We start from the raw sequence: 24272 nt of genomic DNA on the forward strand, positions 1-24272 counted from the left end.
TATTCTTAACCTGTAATCTAAGCTGCTTCCACCATGGTACTACTACAACTAACTGTAAATTTAAAATTAAAGAAGCTTTTTATTTATAAAAAAATTTCAATATGTTTTGGGTAAAGGACTTAGATGTAAACATTATTTGGAATGACATTATTTAATTATTTTGATTTTGTTGTTATTATAAGCCAAGAAGTTTTGAGTAACTGAAAGGTAGGATTTTTGAAATGATACCTTTCTGAACCAAGAGCTGAAGTTTCATTAGATTCTCATCTGACATAGTGTAGCTATGTAGCTATGATAATACACTGTCTGTTCCTGAACTAGTCCATTATTGTGTTTTGGATATTTGACAGATCAAGTTTTCCTTGAATATTGTTGCATGTCAATATAATTTTAATTTTTTTACCTTAATTATTAATTTTTATTCACACATTCAATCATTCTCAGTTTTATATATTCCAATTGCCACAGTAGCATTGTTTCAACATTAAAGTGCATATTATTCCAAACTTCTTCACTGTTATTATTTTAGTTTTTGAGAGTATGTATGTCTTCTGTCATTGTCCATCAAGCCTCTTGAAGAGGGTCAAGAGCAAGCTTCAGTAAAAAGAATGAATGTAAGATATCCAGATGGTGTAAACCCTTATTTTATCTGAGTACTTTTTTTTTATTTTGTTTCCCTACTGCTCTATGTTTAAGCTGTGATGGTGTGTTTATTTCTGTGCAATTTTAGTGAACTTTGATTATTTTTCTAGTATAGTTTGAAGAATAATAACTACTAATTTATTATGTTTGGAATATTTGATATTTTTGTAGTGTGTTTCTTTCCACAACAGTACAGTTTGGCTGATTATATAATACTCTTTTATAGCATCCCGGTACAGGAGTGATGGTATCCACTTCTAGTGGAGGAGTAATTGCTGAACTTTTGCAGAACCCACATCTTATAAAGCAAAGGAAAGAGTACTTAGCAGCTCAGCATTCTGTTAGTGCACCAGGTAGTAAGGTTTCAGAAAGGATGAGCAGTCAAGTTGGACGCTCTCCTGGTCCTTGTGGTGGACCTTTGCATGCAGATATTGCTGTACGTGTGGGTAATCCAACCCCACCTCACACCCCAACTCCACCAGTAACATCATCACATTCTTTGCAAACACAAGAACTCCATTCAGCACATGTACCACAAGGATTCCATCTTCGACACCCAAGCCAGTCTCCTTTAATAATGGCTCCCCCTCACCCCCATATGAATATACATCCATCTGATCTTCCTGCCTACATTCACATGTATGCTGCCTCCCATCCTCATTATGTAGCTTTACTTCCAGAATTACGAGCACAACATGAGGCACAGGCTAGAGCTGCTGTTGCTATGGGCATGACACCACAGTTTGGTTTCTCTCCAATTCCTGTTCCAGCTGGATTTAGACAACCAGTAGATCCTCTCATGGTACATGCTGTCATGTCAGAAAGCAAGCCTGAAAGCAAGGCAAACCAGAGGAAAGATGACAAGTTGCTCCCCTATAAGACAGTTAAATTGAAACAAGATATAACAGAACTAAAGGCTCACGAGAACCAGGAAAAACATCGACCTCACAATACAGTAGAGATTACTAAACAGCACATCATTGCATCAGCTATTCCTGGACTTCAGCCATCTGGGCACTATGAACAAATAGTCCATCAGCTAAGTCCTCATATATCAATACAAAACCATGAAAGAAACACAGATTCTCCTGTATCTGGTCAACTAAGGCATCCACCAGCTCACCTGTCTGGATGTAGAGTAGAAGAGCTCATACCACCAGAAGTTCCTTCTAGATTGATACAGCCCCTCAAATCTGAGGCAGAGAAAGAAATTAAACCACCTGCTGCTCACCAGAACCCACCCTCCACAATTCCTTACCATACATTGAAAATCAGAGGTATATCTGGGCAGTCAGTCTCTGCCATTGGAGCTCCTTCTTCTGGACATCTTGAAGGTCGGCCAGTTCATGACCGAGCATACACTGCTGGTGCCCTATCACTTACAAGAGATGTAGTTTCTTACTCGCGAAAACATCTGGTCTCTCACCCTAATACTGACTCCCAAAATAAGACTCCAGTCTCTCTAAGACAGTATGCCCAACAAGGACCATCTGTTTCCCCAAAATCTCTCAGCCTTAGTACTACTCCATCTACACTATCAGTAACAAGTGGAATCTCAGCTTTGAGCCCAAGAGGTACAGTTTTATCTCCACGGCCTCCATCAGTATCTTCTGGTGGTGGAGAGATTGTCAGTTCGAGACGGGCGAGTATTCACCTGATGCCACAGACAGGGTCAGAAGCTCCTGTTTCAGCACATGCCATGTCCCATCCTACGGGGGTGCCTCGGATACAGCCAGAAACACCACCTCATGACAGTCAAGTGCCTCCACAGGGAGACTCCCTTCTTTTACAGGTATGGTTTGTTTTTTAAATACAAGTACATTTTCAATTATCATTATTGAGTCTTTGAGACTCATAACTATTTGTATGCCCTAAAACTAGATTGCATGTTAATCGCTGTAAGCTAATATTGAGTTAACTTTTTGCTTGTTTCTTCAGTTTAATGGATTTTATTTTGGATATATTTTTTAAAATACATTATGCTCTATTACTCTACATTTTAAAGGTTTTCATTTGTTTTTTTTTCATTTATGTTCGAAGTTCCCATTTTTCTTGATTTCATTTACGTATTGGTGTTCCTTATTTTGGAACAAAAGTATTGATGCTAAAAATTGCTATTTTGAATTTTTAAAGCATGTGAATTTCCATTTAACTTAGTTAAAAATAAATATGTAAAATGGATTTTTTTAAAACATAACATTGAATTTTTTGAGTTAAATATCTATTTCACCATCTCAGAGGTATCCAGTGATGTGGCAAGGACTGCTGGCTTTAAAAAATGATCAAGCTGCTGTACAAATGCACTTTGTCTCTGGAAACCCTCTCATTGCACAAGCATCTTTGCCTACTATGACAGAAGGGGGTACTCCTCCAGTAAGAATAGCCCAGAGGATGAGATTAGAACAGAACCAGTTGGAAGGAGTTGCTAGGAAGATGCAAGTATGTTCTTCTGCTAATAGATTTCTTGATAATAATTAATGTGTCACACACACAGATATAAATATATAGTACTAGAATATTAATAACATTTTTCTTTTACCTAGATGCATTTTTTTTTTCTACATTTGTAGACATGATTTATAAATCATTAGGCTTACAGAACACAGATCTGTAATTGCAGCCTATAATGAGGCTTGTTGGCTTCAACTAAATAGAAGCACAAATCATGCCACAAAAAGTGATGTCATATTAGAATCAAATAGTACAAGCATAAAGCCTTCAATATTTAGTTTTTATTAGAGTATTAGAAAGATTTATTTGAATTTAGCTACTTTTACTTTCGACCTTAATCCCCATCGAATTAAGGGTCTGCCAAACATGTATTCAGATTTGCAACCCTCAAATTTCGAGTCAAGTGCCTTAATTACCAGGCCCAACTACATTTATGACATAACAACTTAAAATAAAAACTCTTTTTAATTGTTTAGCAAAGGAATTCACATGAATGGCACGATAATGACATAAGATAGTTTTTGCTTTATAGTTCTGAATAAATAACATCTTATTTTGCAACTGATATAAACAGCATTTCAATCAAGACTTTTGTAATCAGGTTGATCTTTAGCAGCAATACACAATAGTAGTGCCATGATAAACTCTTTGCTGGAAACAAGTGCTTTGGCCACTAAAGAAGGCTGTGATGAAAAATTATTATTACCTTTTATTTTGATGTAATATCACACCTATTATAAAATAACAGGTAATGATACACCAGTTTTACACTATAATGAACTGATCACATTTCTTTTTACCAGATGTTAGAAGAACACTGCATACTCTTGGCTTTACCGTGTGGCCGAGATCACATGGATGTTCTCCAGCAGTCCAACAACCTTCGTAATGGTTTCATCAATTATCTCCAACTCAAACAGGCTGCTGGTATTGTTAATGCTGCAGCTCCAGGCTCCCAGCAGGTAATTACACACATAATTTTAAGCTTTTATTTAGGCTAACAACAGATAATTTCACCCCCAGTTTTAAAAGTTTCTTCCACAGAATATTTAAGTACATGATCTTCAGCTTTATTTTTTTTAAATTTTCCAAGGTTTTAAAATTGTCATGCTTTATTCTGATATCATCTCTTTAGTCCCCTTGGTGGGAAAGAGGTAAGATTACTAACTTACAATGCTAAAAGTTTGGGTTTGATTCCCTACAGTAGATAGCCCAATGTGGCTTTGCTTTAAAAAATAAGCATTTGATTTTATTAGCTTTTATGTTAATGTCATGAACTTATACCTTGATATACATGTATGTCTCTTTACCAGAAAGAATAATTGATCTATCATTTGTTGCTCTAAAATGGTTATTGCCTGTGATACTTTCTATCTTTTACATCATATCTTTACCGAGTTAGGTCTCTTTCTCTGTTGGTAGAATTTCTCTTATTTGAAAAATTCACTCTCTCATTATTATACAATATTTAGAAAAAATACATCTTTTTTTTCTTCTTCTTCCAGATTATAAATGACCAGTTGTGTCAGTAAAAAAATTACTGGAATTCAATGTCTAGTTTTGAAATACTGATATTAAAGTTGTAATTGAAAAGACTGGATGAATTTAAAAAACCTTTCTCATTTTAGGCTGCCTATGTTATTCACATCTTCCCATCCTGTGATTTCTCTAATGAAAATATGGCACGCATTGCTCCAGACTTGCTCCATAGTGTGAGCGACATTGCCCATCTCTTGATAATCATTGCTACTGTGTAACTGTGGACAAGAGAGGGGATCATCTGGTGGGTTTATCAACTAGAAACCTATAATCCAAGTTTGACCACTACATTCTCTATATATTTGATCCTGGTAGGAATGCAGGCTTTATGCCATCCAGCCAAATTATTTGCTGAATTGTTATAGAAATGTAAAATTCCTCCACCATTTGCACTTTTAAAGAAAAAAAAATGTTTTTTGAAACTAAACGCCTGATGGGTTCAAGGCATTTAGTTTTATTAAGGCAGTATAAATTTTATCGTGATTTATACAGTGGTAAATTTAATCCTCTGTGTTGCTGATGTTTACAGTACACTGTGAAACATATAGCACAACTGTGATGATTGATGAGGTTCTTTGTGCAGGGTTAAAAAGAGTACATACTTAAAACGACAATGTCACCAATGCTTACCTATGGCTCAAATGTTGTTACAGCTCACTGCCAAGATGAGTAGATTACAGTGAAGGATTTTTATCAGTGTCTCCACCCTTGAAGTTTTCTCTCCTCATGAAATGCAGTTGAAATTCCATCAAGTCTTGTTAAATTGTATTGCACAACTTTACCTATTATCTATATTTCTGCATTTACTAGTGTTCGATGACTAATTTTCCAAGTGTCAACAGAAACCATGAAAGAAAGACATTAACGAGAGAGAGAGGAAGAAATTGTCCAAGCAAAGAATTTGTTTGCAAAATTCAGAATATGATTATATAGTGGGATAATGTACAGTGTAAATATTATCAGATTAATGTAAAAAAAATATATACACATTTCATTTGTGTATGTAAGCTAATTTCAGGGAAGTCTAATATAAGCACACATCCTGCATTTAATTAGGACCAAGTGCAGAAAAATAGACAATACCAAGATTGAAAAACCACCCCGGCAGAACTTGTTAATGACTTTAGTGTATACCTAGTGTACATTATTAATGCCATATTCACTAGTAAGAAGATTTTGGGAGAGCTTAACATGAAGGCATAGTACAGTTCATGGCAGTATATATATATAGTGATCATGTCACTATTCCAGATATTTGTGGTAACTTTGTTAGGGTTTCAGTTCAGATCCACTTGTTATAATGCTGTTGCTATTGTTTTTGTACAGCCTTTAGATTTCTTTTGTTTAAACTATTTATGTTATCATAGGAGAAAACAGTATTTTTCCCCCTCAAGTACTAGTAGTTTTCATTGCAACTTGTACAGGCATTGTAGTAATATAATTTGATTTTTAAGTAGCATGTGAATACTGCATAACAATGGTTTCATTACTTTAGTTGGACAAATGGTCAAGTTATCAGTGTTAAAGTGACATCTGTATAATTTGTATATACATGTATTGTATTTGTATCTGTACATTCATTATTCATCTTCAGACACGTTGTCACTTATTATCACCATTTCATTTGCTTTCAAAGTAAGAAAAGCTTGTAAAGTTGTTGAAAAAAATTGTCAGATACTTTCAGCCTTTTTGTCTTTATTTCTCTGTCATTTAATATACAATAACAAGATTGTAATATTAAGCATCTGGAAGAGGACAGAACAACAGAAACTGCCACCATTATCTCATTAGAATGTGTATTCTGTTTGTACTTTTGTGACTCGCATGTTTACTTGTACAAAATGTCTTTAAATACTTTTATTATATCATATACACACACATCAAAATGGATAAACAACCAAACCATTACTCCACAACTGAGAAAATATTTTAATAAACAGTACAACCCACATAAATCACAGTACATTTTGTGTGAAAATAAACAACAGAAGCTAAAAACCACCTTTTTGTGAAAACACGTTAAAACCAGCAGAAGTGTGTGTTTAGTTATGCTACAGAAAGTTTAGTAAAGTTGAAACACTGACAGTAGATACTGGAAACAAATCTGAGTAAAGATATCATTGGTTGTGATATACAACTGCTTTATAATGTGAGGAACATGTTATATATATTATTGTCCACAGTAGCAGCATTTCACAAAGTTTAATAGCAATACTGGCTTTAACATTTTTGCTCAGATATAAGAAGCTCTTCCAGAGGAAAGGTTTTGAATTTTAGCGTTTACATATTGAGCCATACATTGCTGTATTTTTCAAAATCAATATACTGCCAAGGAACATAGGAGTTGTTGATATACTTATTACACCCAAGTGATAATCTTTATACACAGAAAATTGATCACTAATGAAACAACCTTCAATGGTGAGTTTAACTTATTGCATTATTACACCCCTAATATTTCAACTTTATTAACTAGAAATATTTTACTTCAATTTATAGGTATTCAAAATTTTCATTTTTACTTTTATTCATAGCATTTTTGGAGTGGCAATTTTAATCATTGTAAATTATTCCCAGATAGGAATAACAATAAACGTAAATACTACAAATAAAGTTATAGGTATTTTACAAAAGTACTTTTTTTCATATTAAACAATTGAAGGGAATTTGTAGCTTTCAGAAAAATAGGTTGGTTATTATTTAAGTCTTGTCTTGGTAAAAAAAAAATATTGGAACATTATAGAATATAACTCGCAGAGAAGTAATTTTCAAGTACAAAAATTACATAACACCACACAATTTATCAACAAATCTTAAAATGGCTTGTGGTAGATTTTAATAAAAATAAACAAACTAATGCACGTCAGTTCATATGTGGGACTGTCCTTATCTAGTAAAGAAAACACTGGTATGGTGAAAACTTTTTATCCCAGTTTCAAAACTATGTTAATAGATTCTAAACTAAACAATGCAAATAGAATTCTGTGGTAATACACTCACAGTAATGAGTAGACAAATTTGTAGCTAGTATTTAGATGTCGGAACTCCCATAAAGTACAGTAACTTTTTTTTTCTCTGAACCATCCACGTGTAAGATTTAAATCATTTATAATATTTAACTTGCAAAAGAACAAAATTTGGAATGCAAACATTCTCAAAGAAACTATACCATATTTTTGTATATTTCTTTGGTTATAAATGTTGATGGTTTTGTTACAATTACTACTGATAAAAATAGCAATTTAATCTTCATAGTAACTTGAAATATGATTAGAAAACGACTTAAATGGAACTAGTACAAGTATAAATGAAAGATTTATTAACATTATTCAACTATCTCGGTAATCAACAACAACAACACGTATTACAATAGTATTTAATCCACTCTTCACAGTAAGTAAAATTTGTTTTTAGAACATGGGAGGATGTTTCAATCACTGGTGCAATCATTCTCAAGTACACAAGATAACCTCAAAATGATCACACCAGTGATTGAAACATCATATCTGTTCTAAAAACAAATCTTACTTACTATAAAAACTTGTAATAAAATAACTCAAAATGAGACTTAATTTTTCATATCATTAGTTCAGCATTTTAATAAGAAAAGGAAAAGAATCTCTTCTAGCCTCACTTTAACATCTGCTGTATCAACATGGTTGGTTTACTACCAGAAACAAATCTTTGGAAGTTTTTGCAAACTCAAATTAGCATGATTATGTCTTTTCCTTCCATACATACATTTAGGTAATACCATGAGCTCTTCCTAATCATGAGATAACTAGAAGAAGAAACTTGTTTAAATATACATTAAAAGGGTTAGCAGTCACGAATCAGTTCAGACGTATCATGCACACAGTAGTCAAATGATTCTTATCCAGTAAACATGTTAGAATGCTTTACTTTCATAATAATGGATAAAACTACCATTTTGCAAGATTTTAACTCGATATCATAAAAATGTACTGCTGTTTGTAAGGAATGCGATTAAAAAAGTAAAAAAAATGGATTAATATTATACCTATCATTTACCAACCATAAAACAGTATAATAAATAAAGTGAGTAAGAAAAAAAAGATTAAACACACCAAGTATTTGTTTTTAACCTGCTAATCCAGTATATTATGAACACTAAACCTATAAAACCAGTTGAAACTTTAAAGAATTACTACCAGACCATTTTAGGAATAATAAACCCTTTCAAAAATTAAGTATTTTACATAATATAAGACAAAATATAAATTCATTTTACCAAAAAAATATGACTTATTAACACCAGACATACATTTATCATTCAGGACATAAAAAATGTTAATGGTCGTACATCACACGACAAGTATTTGATTATCGAACTTTGAATTTTTTTCAATACTAATGATTTTTTATTTTGTTTCGCACTTATGTTTTACATAAAGGCCATAAAAAATATACCTGTTAAACCGATTCTAAAACTATTAATGTTGTGGTTACTAACCTATACTATTGCCTAAGTCCATTATTACTGTTACTAAATACTAGTTCATATCCAAGTTTTGGTTAATAACCTCTTGCCCTCTCTCTCAAACAAAGAACGGTTCACCAGCCTTCCTAACAAGAAGACCAATAAATTTCATACCACAACATCCCTGAAGACAGCCAAAACACAGGACATAAACTAATTAGTAGTCATGAAATTAAAATCTAGTCTTAGGTAATTATATAAGCTATTAACCATGATAAAGTCATATCCAAATGCTAAAACCTTACGTCAAGTAACTAACTAAACCTACATTAGTTTTTCAAATCAAAATAAGTGATTTCTATTTTATCATCAGTGGTCACAATTTAAGAGAATCTAAGCCAGTGAAATAAGCAGTTAGCTCTTAATGTTGTCACCATATGTAAAAACTCTTAAAGACACTATTTTCAAAACAAAGGTAATTAAAAATATAGTTTGTAGAAAAACTTATCTGACAAAGTTGCATTTGAAATTGAACTTGTATTACCAGCTTAATCAGTATATATATCTTACAGGAACATTACCCTTTAGCTAAATAGTGCAACACAATTTCTTAGTAAGCTTCTTTCAGTAATAGTAATTTCTAGTTTTACTAACATATCTTAAAAAAAAGATTTTCCAAATCCACTGATACATCATTTTTGCATATTAACTAGCAAATACACTGAAATATGTTGATGAGTTTCAATAATAAAACAATTTGTAAGTTCATACAGATTGAATTACTTGAATTAAAAATGTTTATTTGAAGCAGTCTGGAATCTTCCTTCAGGATCTCATTCTTAAATAACCTGTACCACTATAATTGAGTATTTTCAGTGAATAATTAAAAGTTTGTTTATTTACAAACCACACATCAGTTGTGTACCAAGTTTTAAACAGTCAAATTTGGCCATGAAGTCGTCTTTTAAATACATTTTCAGTCTTCTACAAACTAAATCTACCACAACCAAGTAAAATATTAACTATGTACTTGATTTTTATCTGACTACAGAAACACTTAAAAATCTGTAAAACTCTGATGAAAATCTTTAAAGCATCATCACTTGTTGAGAGCAATAAGTTTTTGATTAAGTTGTAACTGGAAAAAAAAATCTGCTTATTTTATAATGAATGGATATTTACTTCATCAGTATATTGATGAATACTGACTTTAAATAATGCTAATAAACAAATTTAATTATATTTATAATGCAGGGAATATGTACAACTTAACACAAAAATACTTTTTGGTAAGCAGCTTACTTTCACAGTGGATTAAAATAACATTTATAAAATAATCAGTATTTTTCTCTCGATGTACCTTGCATATGGTAAAAATATCAAAAATTGTGCACTGACTTGTAAAGAATTTCTAATTTATTCAAGCTCAAAAGCACAGTTGCCATAAACGTTTTTCAAACAGTATTTTTTCTTTAGCTTTAGATTTCTAACCAATAGCCTATTAATATTGTATAAAATTAGCCTAATGGGCACTGCAACAACATTTTTTGGTTTCTAGTTTAAACCAACTATTTGTTAATTAAAAAAACAATCTGATAACAGGATAGATTTACATTTTTTATATAAATTCCTACTGTTTAAACTTTTCGATCTGGGTGCAATTTGGATGAAACTGAATAAGGAATTATACTGCATGTACTGAAAATACGTACCATCACTTACAAAACTTTTCAATTAAGAACACAAAGTTATAAAAATTAATCCTTGAGAAATTGGACAGAGACTTCCAATAATTTTTCAGGTGATGTCAATTATAATAGCATTATTCAAAAATCATATATAGAGCAGACTAAGCTAAAGAAATAAAGAGAATACTGTGTGTTTTAAAATTTGATTCCCTGCTGTAACATTAGAATGAAAATATACCATTCTCACAAAAAGCAAACTTAGGGTTATATCTACAATATATATATTTTTTTCCTCGTGTGATGGTATGGAATCAGAATACCACATTTCCAAGAATACGTCCTTATCCTTTGCAACACAGCAGTTTTCCTACTGCACACTGATTTTACTAATTGGGTTCAATTAGTAGCATTCTTGCTGGCAATTATAGCCTCTTCACCTACAGCAGACAGTACTGTCACCTAGCAGGAAAAACAATGTAACATAATTAATAGTTTCATTTGGAGATTACTTAATGACTAAGTATTATTTTATTAGAAGTTACAGCTTTTACGGTAAGCCTGCATTTTGCCTTAAATATGTGGATGCTGTATTTTACAGCCTTACTTGTCATGATGAACAAAAACGTGCTTCAATACATAAAACACATACAATTCACAATAAAAACAAACTACACAATAACTTGTTTAAACGTTAACATCACACAACATGGGCCTTGGTACTAACAAGAAGACATGGGTATAAAGCAATTTTCTTTACTGAAAAATAAACAGGTCAGTACAACCACTAGCAACAGTAATTTCACCAAAATGATGTGAAGCAAAATGCTAAATCTTGGTGGTATGTTTCACTACAGTAGTTTTCACAGGCAAAACCTAACTACAGAGAACACTAAATTCATTATGATATCAATCATCATCCAATAACCTACAATCTTGAGCAATAAGAACAAATTTAAACACGTACAGCTATGACACACACACAAGTGCATAATCCTTTACTGTTGACAGCTTTAAAATCTTAAAACATACATTAACTACTTCAGTTATATCATCACACCATAAACATACAAAAAAAAATGTCTTGTAATACTAAGTAACTAACTTCATCAGACACCTCACAAACATCTCTGATCATATTATTTACTGTGCATGTTGTATGCTGATTATGATACCATTCTCCTGTTGAACAATCTGTTGTTAAATGTTGCCCAGCAATTAGAACTTGTATTCATCTATAGAGCACACATCATCAACTTTTTTTACAGTGACAATTTCAACCTTTTGAAGTCAGCAGTGGTTTGAGTAGCTACACTTCCACTGCAATCACTTCAAGTTTACCTTACTATTGTCAAGGTAATAATCAGACCTATTTAAAGCAAAGTCATTGTAAAAATCTGTACTCTACCATCAGCTATCTCGTAAAGAACCTGCCATAATACATAATATCACTTTCAGAGCTCTCTATTATATTATCTCAACTAGTTTTATTATTAACAGTGTAATTTTCATGTACCCTTGCCAATCTGGCACACAGCTCCTACTGAAACATGGAATCTTTCATTTCCATATGCTTATGTGATATATTATACCTAGATTCACACAATTACTACTGACCAATGAATGACTACCTGTAATTTTAAAGGCTTTACACTGATGTGACATTTTTTTTATAAGATAACTAACAACCAATCAAAGTGTACATTATCAACATGTGATTGTACTCTGCTACAGTTCATTTCCAGAGGTGGTAATCACCAGGCATGCCAGAACTACTCACTGTTTTCACAACACTGTATGAATAGAAACCTGTTAATTATTACAACTTGTAGAGGACACACCTATCACAATTCAATTTCATTCATGACAAAGCTGCATCAAAAACCTAATTCACATAAATTGTAGCCATGGTGAATATATACAAAATAATTCCCAATTCATACTAGCTTAACTCTTTTCAATCTTTATAGCAAAGTTTAATTAAGAACAAAACACAAAAGTTAAATATTTAACTTTATTTTGAAAAAATAATCATGATTCAGATGAACATTTTAAATTAACTTACTATATGATGAATCAGCTATAAGTCCCAGCAAATTAAAAAGTACCCAAAATTAACTTTCCATACAAAGTGGGTCAATTTGACCCTTTTTGAAAGTGTGTGAAACTATACATACTTTAACTCTGAATTTACTATATGTACCTTCATAAAATCTGTCAAGTCAGTCCCAGCGAAAAATGATTTTCATGCTAAGAATAATAACATTTTTTATATTTTCTTTACCCTAACACTAACTGTATCAAAACCAAAGAAAAATATGAAATACAATAAATACTTTTTTCTCCAGAATGATTGCAGATTATAACAGACAATTACAATTAGTTATCAAATCAGCCTAACTAATCTATTAACATCTTGTTTTTAATTTTATTATTCACAATGCCCTTATACCCATATACAAGTACATGATAGACAATTAGCCACAGCAGATCTTAATGTAAACAACCAATCAGGTTACTAATCACACGATGCAGTTAGGTTATGCTGGTCTTGTGAAATTTTTCTTGCTTATTTTTGGATCTAACCTAAAAAGTTTAATTTTTAGAAGGTAGTTACTTTTGTTAAGAAATATATAACAATAAAAAAATTTACCAAAAATCACATTTTGGACTTACACAAGAATGCAAGTCTATTTTAACACTAGTTTCTTCACACACAATGTTCTATTCAAATATGGATTTTAAAACAAAAAAATATGTAACAGGTACTAGAATATAATGTCCCAAGTCTACTGCATTTAAACTAACATGCTTACTGACATACGAGAATAAACTTGTTTAATTAAATTTTCAATGTAAGTGTAAAAAGACAGTGAGATGCTCATGACCTTATGGTATGAATAGGATTAATGATTACATTTCTTTGAAGTAAAAACATCAAATAAGATGGATGTTTATCTTTCCAAAACCAGAAGATACTTGTTCAAAATTATAGCTTCCAAAAACCTCTTACTTCGGAAACAGTTAATGAACAAGTTCCTAACATTCTCAGTGAAATCCTGCCAAAGAAAAAAAAAATATTTTCACTCACAATAACAGTTGCCTCATCTTTTCCAAAATCTTCCCTTATTTTCTGTCCCAGCTCACCATCTGGAATCTTTAGATCATCACGAGTCTCGCCTTTGTCGTCCATCAGAGTAACATAATTATCATCACTGATATCAATAAGCTGTTAAAATAATTGTGAAGGTTAAGAAAAATATCATTAGAAATAAGAAGAATGATAAATCAGGCGATTTATTTACTAAAACTAAAATTTGAATACGAAGTTTTAGTACAAATTAACCACACCACAGACTTACTTAAAATCACCCCTCTTTCACCACAGGTTTACTTAAAACCACCCTTGTTCCACCACAGACTTACTTAAAACTATCACTCTTTCACTGTGGACATAATAAACCCATCCCTCTCCCACCAGACTTACTAAAATTATCTATTGATAAAACAAGTGACTAGTATATTTTCCTATAATTGTAGCAAAAGTTTCAGAACTCAAGAAAAAAATAGCATCAAATTCCTCATAGTATCTTACACAATAGGAGATAAGAGCAACCAATCATAATGAACAGATTACATACCTGGAAATCATTGCGGCTAACATTAGGCACATCAATATTATGAGTTGATGGACACAAGTCTTCATATTTCTTGTTAGTGAAAATGTCTATACCCACAAGATGAACCTGGAAATAAAACTTATATTTACAAATCTTGCTGTGGTAATTTATTTTCACACAAAATTATCACTACTCAAGTGATTTCATAAGTTATCAAAAATGGGCATACACTAAAATATATGCATTATGTATTTCTGATATTCATTATTTATAATATGTTTAATTTTTAAAACTTATCTCTGCTTTCAGATACCTATATCATAAATTATATCTCCAAAGTGAAGAGAAGCATAAAAACAATCATCCATAAAATAACTGTCATGAATATTTGCTAACAACTACTTGTGGCAAGTTAACAGAAGTTAGATCTTCAATACAATAAAAAACACATATAGCTGATTTTATAATTTTCCTTAATTTGTCAACTACAATACACAATCTACATGTTTTTACAAAGATATTTTTTTTACAATGTCATAGTTTATCTTAACTAAGAAATACAATTTAAAACCCCAGAAATAAATGTAATTCAGTACTACTAAAATAGTATTCACTGCTTTTATGATGAAACCTTGGTAACATGGTAGAGTATTTCCCAATACAATAAAACATATAACTAGCATTATAATTGGGATATAAACAACTATGGAACTACAACAAAAATAACTACACACTTAACACAAGACTCAATTTAAACTTCAAATTATGTTAACAAGTTTCAAAGTGAGTAATCAAGGCAAAAAAAAAAAACCTTTATTTTAGTATTCATAATTATATAATACTCTTCAATTTGTGATGATAATAAATATATATACATTGTATGAACTGGTTAATGAGGTAACATAAAATCATCCAATTATTTACGCAAGTTCATTCCACAAAAAAAGAACATTTGTTGACGTTGTAATTATAAAAATTTATAACATGAAGTAGATAATTTTAAAATCTACCTTTGCATGACCATGCTTTCCAGTTTTTGAAGTACTCATTTCCATAATTTTACATGGACGGCTCTTCAGCATCACGTAACCATTCTTACGCAAGGAGGAGCACTGAGCTGGATAAGTTTGTGAAGCACCAGCACTGGCCTTGTCATAGACTGTATCATCTTCCATCTTACTTTTTTTGCTGGTTGCTCTGATATAATCAGAAATTACAAATGGTCACCTTTTATAAAAAATTTAACATATCTGATAAAAGTTCTAACCTTGGAATTGTCATGTAACCAACTAACTACTGAACCTGAATTTTAAGAAAAATATGTAAAACACTACATGAAAAATGTACAATTAAACACAATTGGGTTTCACATCACCAATTTAAATTTTTGTGACATCCTTAAAAAAACATCAAATCTCAAAGATTGTTTCCAATGCATAACACTGAGTCCTAAAACTGGGTAGGCCTTATCATCATTTAATGTAGTACATATAATTTGGTTGACATTTTTATATAACCCTATTTATTAACATAGTCTTCTCCCATTGACACTGTAGTTGCTTAACCTGTTCCAGGAATAATAAAACTATAAAGTTAATTCAAGTAAAAATAAATTATATCTTATTAATCCTTACCCTGATTCTAATTTGTGACTTATACACAGTTCACTGACTTAATGTAGTCCTCACTATTACAGTTACATAATTCGATAATATAAACAGTATCTAAACCATTAGCAATCGATGTGTTCGAAGGAAAACTAAGTTTGATTATAAACAAGATTACGACACTTATGATATACAACATTGTTTATTGACAAAAAGGGGACATGGATAAACGTTTCGGAATTCTGTCAGATTCCATCTTCAGTATCTTCTGTATCTAAGCCAATACCGTCTGTCACATCCCAGCCGGCTTGATGAGCCCTGTTACTAAACAAAAGGTCTAGTAGGCACTGGATATGGCAGATACAGCACAGTTGGCATATTGTTATGCATTCTTCTTTACTTTTACTCTTAAAATTATAAATAATACACAAGATTTAACTTCCTGGTGTTAATGAAATTCTTTTTTCTGTAATAAAATATTACAAAATTTTGATTCAGATGCACTATGCTGGTTGTTTTTTATTGCAACAAATATACTAATATTAGTATACTAAAGCAGTAGGAAGATGACAACTAAGACAGTATCATACATTACTGTAACATGTAGCTGTTACAAATTAGATGCACAAAGAACACATGCTGAACAAGATGGTCTAGAAGATCACTTGTCTCCAGTTAATATCCTCACAGAATCAAACTTCAATACTTGTGGTGAATGACCTTGTAAATAGCACAAAACAATAAAAATATGCACGCTATATTAAAGTTTTGCAAATGCAAGCTTTTCAAATAATGATTACATTTAGACAAAATTGTTTATACTTTTCAAACGTCAAAAGCAGCAATGTAAAAAAAACAAAAAAAAACAAGGTCTTCAATTTAAGCTTGTTTTTAGCAATTTACTTGAACAGACTTCTAGTTTAAAGAACTAATATTGTTCAGAATTACTAAACTGGTTGTGTACGAAAGTCAACTTTACATACATTTGAAAATAAGATCTTTCTCTGGATTTGTCATTCAGGGACAGTACAAGATGTAACCCAGCTTTGTGTTTTTTTCTTCACCATACCCTCATAGGATATAACTGTTTTAAACTATTCAATTTTGTTTAGCTTAATGTCATGACTTATGAAAATAATCAACTAATCAAAATTAGGATTTCACATTTTTACCATGTTCTATTACTCCAACTATTCAGGTAATCATTACAATATTTCAAATTCTCATTATTATTGATTTTATTAATTCGAGTTTAAACTTTTGGCAAACATTACTCAGTGATGAGAATGGGTTGCCTCGTAGTGCGAGGGTCTCAAGTTTGATTCCCATTGCTACCAAACAATGTGTGAAATATGATAACCCTTTCAGCCTCGGGCATTACATTTGTTTTTGAGTTATGGCAAAGCTACTAAGGCTAGCAGCACCAACTTATGAATTACTTAAGTGTTAAATAAAATGTGAATTTACAGTTGTTTTACTTTGTGTTACATTCTAATTTATAATTAGAATAACTATATTCTTTGGTGTAAACTATGAATTTACTTCCACACTGTGCATGCATTATTTTTTCATCACACCCCTTACTTTCCTATTTGTGTTCTGTTGAAAATCGTGACATGCACTGGCATGTCTCGAACATACAAATCTGATCATGAGACAAATGCTCATGAAGCAGTATTCTTTATCCACTCAGTTGTACCAACCTTTTACCATTTCACAAATTACAATTGTAAATGTACTAACTGATTTTCAATAAACAATAAATTAAAACAGCACTAAAATTTGGAAGTATCAATTATACATAATTTTCTTAAGGTAACAAAACAAAAATTTAACATATTTTTTCTTCTACATTATACTTTGTCATGTAGAATAGTATTATAAAAACATACTCCATGAATAATTATGTATAAATCGGCTACAACTGAAATTTAGTCATCATAAGGCCTAGGAAAATTTGTTTACACTTTGGAAGCTTAACAATGCCTACATATTACTGTGAAACAAAAAATGAGCACCTTAGTCTACATTATTTAGTTTAGTTAATTGGATTTTTTGTAGCTTTTATTAAAAATATAATTGACACGTATAAGTTATGGAATAAGTTGATGAATAATATTTTTTATAAAGATCTATTTAATGTTATTAAGATGTGTTGAATATAAATAAACTACAATTACTACTTCTCTAAGGTATTTTAAGAGAAAGTATTTGATCAACTGTGCGTTAGTAAGAAAGATTTCAGCCGATATCCCACAGTGCTTTATGGGAAGTAAATAAGCTATAAGAATAAAAAAAAACAATGTATATTTGCTAAAAGATATGAAAATAAAAAAACTTAATTCTTGATTCAATAGAATACTTAGAAAACATTTTCTACTTATAGTTTAATACAAACAAAATCCTACTTGTTATTTTTTCCTGGCAATGTTACATTTTTTTTTCACCTAACGTGCAATTACAGATGGGTGAAATTAACATTTTGTTTATTCAAAATATGTTGTCTCATCTTGCATTAGAATACTGTGCTAAAATAAACTTTTTATTCTTTTCCACCTCTTAACAAGTGGCATGTCCTGTAAAGTTTGTCTGTTTATACACTGAAGAAACCACATTCTTGATAATCTAAATATAACTTGTGTTTATATAACATCTGAAACTCAATCCCAAGAATCAAGTATATGTAACTCTGTGCCAACCAGTAATCTCACTTTTATATTCAACAATTTTCTGATTTATAATCGATGTCACAAAATATATCATTTACTGAATGTAGCATTCTTCTGAGGGTATTTAAAGGCATTCTGAAATAACTTTTTATAGTTAATAAACTTTGTTCAACTAAACAAAGCAAACCACAAGTTATAAAATTAAAAAGTAAGCATTTACATGCATGGGAAGTTTTTTAAAATACATCACTATATGCAGAAAAGAGAGGTGGGTGTCAATATTATTATGCATTGCAAAGGGAAAGGCATTTGGGGAATGAATTTGTCATCCCAAAGAGCCCCATCTCAGACAGCAGCATTTATGTGTTAAGGTTTTTGTGTGTGAATTTCTTTGTGTGTGTTTATAGACACTCAGAGTATTGGTACCACCACCCTGATGAATTTTAATATTTGTCCTCAATAACCAGGTTTTGAAAGCCCCATTAGATCTGGTGTCTCTAGGCAAGTCAATCAGTTTGTCATTTTTATCACACCATTTGGATCAGTATTTTTTGTACTAGGGATGTTTGGTGAGTATTATGTGTTTTGAAATAGGTTTAATCTCACATTCATTGAGATGCCCAGCACAGCCATCAGATTTGTTCAGAATTCTATATACCTAATCCCTTATGCAAATAATCTATGCAGATCACTGTTTAATTACTTTAAATACACAGCACTGTCTTTACATTTTATAAATTTTTTGCATTCAATACAAATTACCTGAACCAAAAAAATGTTTTGTATATGAAGCATAAGTTTTTACCTAGTACTTTAAAAAACAAGACTATTTTTGGCTGTAGGACTACATCAGGTGTCAGTTAAATTAATTGAATACATATCTCATTTTTCAAAACACATTTGATCAACACTGAAATTTATATAAAAATTTAAAATAAAGACAGAGTGGTTTTTTGTAAACATGTAAAAAAAATTTATTAATGGTCAAACCTTTCTGGTGACTTCAACATACCTTGTATCTTTGGTACTTTAAGAATATTGCAACTAAAAATAGACAAGAAGGATATAATTATAATTTACTCATGCATAAATGAGAGGAAGCATTGGTTAACAGAGGCAGATGTGATACTAATTTCAATTACAGAACAATCTAAATGGAATGATCATATAGTCTACAAGCAAAAGTACCCATCCCCAGTGATGGGAAAAGTTTAATTGTGTTGCACTCTTGGTTTCGCTCAGAGCTAATGCTCTAAACTACTTACACCACTCACCACGAAAAGAAATTGTTAAGAATTTCTGTCTTGCTAAGATTCGCTCAACAACAACATAAGGTAAATCTGTATTTCTATTCTTTAAGTTACTTCACATTTTGAAATTTGAATGATAGTGTGATTAACTCCTAACAATTTTGTATAGAATATCCTACTTGCAAAATAAAATTTGCAATCAATATTATTCATGCCTGTTCTCCTGTAATTTCAAAAGTGAATGTTGAGTTTTATCTACAAACTCAGCTTTTCAAATGGGAGGCAGACAAATGCTCAGACATCACAGATCACAATATATGAAACTTCAACTATAAACTCTAACTTCAGAGTGTTTAGTACATTTTTTGAAAAAACAGCTTTTATGAAGTTTATATTGCCAAAATGGAAGATTTACAGAAAAATTTGGAAAGCTGTGGTTAAAAAATGAATGTAGGAAATCCAAAAGAGCTTATGAGAAACAGCTGGCAGTGATAATGTTGAAACTAACAAAAAAGGATATTTGTACATTAATGGCAAGAAAAATGTTAAAAGGTGGACTGAGCACAAAAGATACTACTGCCAAGTGTTACCTTCTGTTTTACAAAAGAGCACGTTTCTCAGAAATATTCCCTATCCTGATTATTTTGTGGAAATATTGGAAATGACAAAATATTAATCTCTTTGTAGTAAAAAAGAAAAACTAACACATCATTCAAACTTCCCAGTAACAATTGCCTCCAAAACACCGAGTTTAGCGAACAACACTCCAAAATGGTGGTCATAACTAACTACCAAAAGTCTTTCTATTTCATATTATAACTTAAAAGGAAACTTAACATGACCACTGCATTCAAAAACATACTTAAATAAGATATTATAGTTATAGGATAATAACCACCTTAGTTTCTTAAAATTAAATTTAAAATTTTCGGAAAAAAATTAATAAATTCTCATAACTCTATTAGTATTAGCTCTTTTCACAGCTTAAACAGTCGTATTTCTAATTAACGTTTCAAGCTAATGTATCGCTAATGACACACAACTGTTTTCTTTCTCCACAGCAACAATATTCCAGTAATATGCAACTTACTACGTTTCAAATATCCCTAGGGCAAAAATATAATTATGTGCCAGGCTTTAGAACTTGCTTCCAATATGGCGGTATACGCCTAGCACCACAAAAAAAAGTTAGGCTTAACATATCAATGTTTAATATCTTATCTAATATAACACTAACCAGATTGGAGGATATATTAAACCACAGCTATACTGAAACAAATGTAAAGATATAATTTTATTTTAAGTCGTCATTATTAAGTTTATAATATAAACAGGAAATCAAAATGACTATTCCAACAACAGAGATCCAAACTTACATGTGACTCCTCCTGGCGCCAATATCAGAGACGGCGAAAGATGAAGTAACAAATTTTTTAAAGACTTCTTCACTGTAAATATCTGAACAAACGAATGTGTCCTGCACTAGTAAAGATATGGCAGATGGCGCTACATTATGGTATCTAAATATGCATTTTTTTGTTCAGTTTTATCTAAAAAAGTAAAATTAATATCCTTATTTAATTAAATCCAATAATATTTAACAAGAAACAGACCATTTTACAAATAATAATAAGGAATCAGCTTTAGAGCCAAACATTTCGTTTTTTCGTAGTTCGTGGGAGGTGAAGTGCAGTGTAAACGTCGGATATTCATTATTCTCAAATTAAAAGCTATACATTTTTTTCAAATACTATTCATCTTTACAATATATTCTAATTGGTTAAAACAAGCGTTTACTACCGTTAGAACAAAACGAAAATTCCTAATACTTCAAAAATCTTTTTTTTTTTATACTCACTCAACGTACGAAAAATGAAAACTGTTATTACATACACTAAAAGTATAGGTCTAGTTTGGTGTTTGTTTAACGAAAGCTTTAGTGTATTGGATTTTTGCATCGAAACGTTAATTATGCCAGAGAAAAATACATCTCAGTCTTATTTATAACTTCCACATTAACAAAAATATGAAAAACAAAGTGAAATTCAATCATTTGGTCTTCTAGCGTTACCTTCATTTAAATAATAATAATTATTATAAAACATCTACTATAATAGGTTTAAGGATACTGTTACGACAGAGGAAATCACGTGACGCTGGTAACACGTGATGAGATTCTAGAAGAATCATGACTTTTCCTGGCAACTCTAGTCTGTTCCAGGCGCCCTCTTTTTTAGTATATAAGCCCGGCAAATAAAGCGGAGAGAAATTGAAGATAGAGAGAGATAATTGAGTCAAGCAAAGTAGAGTGTGTGAATCACTGTGATTTATAGCGTGTGTTCATAAACGTAGTCAAGTTTAAAGTGACTGTGGATTTCTGTATATTACAAAGTTGTATCGAGAAAGAATAAACTAATTAAGAAAGGACTTGTATCGCTGAAGTTTCTCGGAAAGAATTTATACCGGAATTAACAAACGAACAGATACGCAACAATACCTTATCTAACAAAATTTGAAAATAATTCAAATTAACAGCACATATTACATCCATAACTTTATAACACTAACTGAAAAAAGAAAAAATTTGGAGAAGAAATATACAGCTTTATAGGGTGATAATTATTTATCAAGTTTATAATCGCTAAGGTCATTTAACGATATTGCTATGTAGTAGTGTACTATAAAAAGTCATACTACTAATTTATTCAAAACGGTTGTCTTTGACTGGATTAGTAATATACACCAAATTATATGTATATATATTTATATAAGCACACAAATGTATGTTTTAAAAGGGCTTGGGCAAAGTTTATCATTTGTAGAGCTATCTGGTTAAAAGTAAATGTTGCCATAAGAAAATATGATATACTTTGAATAACCATAGTGTTAGATCTTCTCTCTTGTGGTTAAACTAAGTACTAAGAACACAATTTTCTCTTTTAATTTTTCGTTAGCTTAGAATAATTTTTCTATCGGCTTCTAGTTTTTTGTTGGTTGTTCACAAGGCCAGATTATGGAATTGGGGGACATTGAACAACTTTTGTAGAGAGGACTCTCAGAACTGAACTTCATAAATAAGTAATATATTATTTATTACTTATAGTTTGAGCAATACACAAACACAAGCGATGAGTAAAAAATATACAAAATAATAATTCTAATATTTATATTAAAGTAAGGTCAAACAACGTTTTTGTTAAATAGACGAGCAAACATTATGAACGAACAAGTTATAAAAACACGTCAATTAAAAATTCGCAAAATAATTTGCCATAGTGACACACTTGCAAACATATATTTTTCAATGAGATATTCAGTTTTTTCTTTTCTTCTCTTAGCCAGTTTTATTGTGATCATTCAGCATTTACCATGTATCACTGCCTTGTGCTTTAAATACTACAGACATAAAAAAATAAATTTTAAATGCTCATATATACTTTCTTTTTTTGCGCAGCGGTATAAACTCAAATAATCCTTAATATCTAAGCTTTCATGTTTTTGTTTGCTTAATTTGTAATAGATCTAAGTTAGGGAAATTCTTACATTGTGTAACTTTTCACAGCAGGTGGATATGTTTTTGTTATAATATGCAAAAACGACTTTCGCAAATTTGACTTTTTATCAACTTAAAGTTATGTATGCTTTAATAGCTTTTGGCTATCAGATATAATCTGGTAACTTTCTTTTGATATCTTTCTGTAAAGATTTGGTGTTGTAAACAATCAAGAATCTCAGAATAGAGGCAAGAAATGTGGTTTTCATTAACATTACAGCTCAACACCTGTTAAGTAAAGACTGTGTAGAGTAAAGTTACTAGATGCTATATTTATCTGTTAAACTTCATATTGTTGTCAGCTATATTTCTAATTTTGTAATTTGTTTGTTAGCTGTAGGAAGCTGCGGATTTTAATGATGACTTGAGTTTTTCTCGTACACTCTAAGCTGGACTATAAATACGACATAGTTATGAAGATTTTAGTGAATTTTCCAAGAAGGCTGTTGAGTGAATCAGTCAGTGTGTTTTCATGAAGTATTTGGATATGTGTTAGCGGTTGTGCTTATTGAGTACTTTGTACAAATAAAATTATTTTAGATTAATTCCAGCATTGTTATAGGGGGTTTAACGTCATTTGTAACGTAGGCCTACAACAGTTTAAGACCGTGTACAAGTGTTCAAATTTGTAAAAACGTTAAAGGAGGAGGAAATAAACTAATTTTAAGTGAACTGGACGTTGAATTATTTTTACCAGATAATTTAAAATAACTTACCAAAGAAAGAAAACCATCAAAAATATTGTTGCGTCAGCGAGTCACATGACCACGTGACGCAACGTTTCTAGAATTATCATGTACTTTGGCGAATGCTCT

General features: G+C 31.1%; 2 protein-coding genes across 4 annotated transcripts in view; one reads left to right on the forward strand and one right to left on the reverse strand.

Moving 5' to 3' along the window:
* The window catches only part of LOC106459695 (msx2-interacting protein-like), a 98299-nt gene extending 91984 nt beyond the window's left edge, over nt 1-6315 (forward strand). The window contains 4 exon segments of the mRNA XM_013919342.2: nt 869-2434; nt 2881-3081; nt 3897-4055; nt 4722-6315. Coding sequence (XP_013774796.1) covers nt 869-2434; nt 2881-3081; nt 3897-4055; nt 4722-4850 — 2055 coding nt within the window. The 3' untranslated portion in view covers nt 4851-6315.
* Nucleotides 6316-6541: 226 nt separating this feature from the next.
* Nucleotides 6542-21369, reverse strand: LOC106459699 (eukaryotic translation initiation factor 5A-like). 3 transcript variants are annotated; one of them, XM_013919347.2, is made up of 6 exons: nt 21281-21339; nt 19667-19698; nt 15389-15575; nt 14400-14504; nt 13850-13987; nt 6542-11220 (listed from the first exon to the last, which is right to left on the reverse strand). In XM_013919347.2, exons 3-6 carry the CDS (start codon nt 15551-15553, stop codon nt 11158-11160), a joined length of 471 nt encoding a protein of 156 aa, XP_013774801.1. In that variant the 5' UTR covers nt 15554-15575; nt 19667-19698; nt 21281-21339; the 3' UTR covers nt 6542-11157. The 3 variants fall into 3 exon arrangements, with proteins under 3 accessions (XP_013774801.1, XP_013774800.1, XP_022241935.1); XM_013919346.2 differs by lacking the exon at nt 19667-19698 and having other exon boundaries at nt 21281-21369; XM_022386227.1 differs by lacking the exons at nt 19667-19698; nt 21281-21339 and adding an exon at nt 21142-21207.
* Nucleotides 21370-24272: the final 2903 nt, after the last annotated feature.

This window comes from Limulus polyphemus, unplaced genomic scaffold, assembly GCF_000517525.1.
Source record: "Limulus polyphemus unplaced genomic scaffold, Limulus_polyphemus-2.1.2 Scaffold649, whole genome shotgun sequence".
Classification (NCBI taxonomy): Eukaryota; Metazoa; Arthropoda; class Merostomata; order Xiphosura; family Limulidae; genus Limulus; species Limulus polyphemus.

Coding starts and splice junctions, on each gene's coding strand:
- LOC106459699 (XM_013919346.2), bottom strand. CDS start 15,553: ATGGAAGATGATACAGTCTATGACAAGGCCAGTGCTGGTGCTTCACAA. Junction 14,505..15,388: donor GAAAGCATGGTCATGCAAAG/GTAGATTTTAAA, acceptor TTTTATTTCCAG/GTTCATCTTGTGGGTATAGA. Junction 11,221..13,849: donor AAGATGAGGCAACTGTTATT/GTGAGTGAAAAT, acceptor TTTTCCTGCTAG/GTGACAGTACTGTCTGCTGT.